Here is a 942-nt window from a genome sequence, read left to right on the forward strand (position 1 = left end):
CCGTGGAGTCTCCTTGTTTGAGGAATGTGGCGACCTCATTAAAGATCAAGTAGAAGCCAATTGCAAACACGATAGTGGCAAAGAAGCCAAACACCTGTGGAGCACAGGAGATAGGGTGGTGACTAGGGTGGGGGCTCAGGTGGACGGGGTTTGTCATCAAGAACGGGGAGCCCCTGGGCTGGGAGGCGAGACTGAGGAGTTGCTACCTCAGCCCCACAGTTCACTTCTTATCTGTTTGGAGACATGGACAGACCCCTGGGAGGAATAAGTGGGAGAGTGAACTGTTGACTGAGTTTGCGTTCAAACCATGGGTCCAAGAGACAGCTGAGGTCAGCAGTAGAGGTGAGGAAGTGGGGCCCAAGCATGAGAAGAATGACCCCAGGTACCACACCAAATGGGAGAGAGACTCTGGCCTACAGTAGGGAGGAGGCAAAACTGAAAGGGGGTTTTACTGGGCCCCCCTCCCAGAGGTAGGGTCACTACTCACCCCGGCTGCCTTGGAGGCCCCGTCAGAGTACTTGGTGACAGCAGTGATGGAGATGATGAAGTAGATGAGGGCCGCTGTAACACAGCGCAGGAAGTCCATCATGGGCCAACACAAGCCTTGCCACTTGTCATTCAGCTGCTTGGCATCAGCGAAGAGGAAGAATATGGCCAGCAGGAACTCCAGCAGGGGCGCCACGAGGAAGGCGGGAGCTGAAGATGCCACATAGCAGACAAAGGTGATGAAGGAGAGACCCTGGGGAAGGGGGTGTAGGACAGAAGTCAAGGCATTTGCAGGGCCTAGTGTTCCTCGGAGTCAGGTACTATGGGCAGGAATATAGAAGGGACCTGCCCCAAATCCAGAAGCTCATGAGTGGCAGTTAGGATTTGCCCATCGCATGGACCCAAGAAATCCTAGAGGTTCAAAGATTAAGCACTGGGTTGCTAACCAAAAGGCTG

At 54.2% G+C, this 942-nt stretch overlaps 1 protein-coding gene across 1 annotated transcript; it reads right to left on the minus strand.

The window, feature by feature from the left end:
* Positions 1 to 4: 4 nt before the first annotated feature.
* On the minus strand, positions 5 to 739 carry LOC102841218 (CKLF-like MARVEL transmembrane domain-containing protein 3-like; the record flags this gene model as incomplete). Its single annotated transcript, XM_006878154.1, has 2 exons — positions 5 to 94; positions 488 to 739. Coding segments are annotated over 2 exons (342 nt in total), but the record flags the coding sequence as incomplete, so codon positions are not given.
* Positions 740 to 942: the final 203 nt, after the last annotated feature.

Source organism: Chrysochloris asiatica, unplaced genomic scaffold (genome assembly GCF_000296735.1).
Source record: "Chrysochloris asiatica unplaced genomic scaffold, ChrAsi1.0 scaffold13203, whole genome shotgun sequence".
In the NCBI taxonomy this organism is placed as follows: domain Eukaryota; kingdom Metazoa; phylum Chordata; class Mammalia; order Afrosoricida; family Chrysochloridae; genus Chrysochloris; species Chrysochloris asiatica.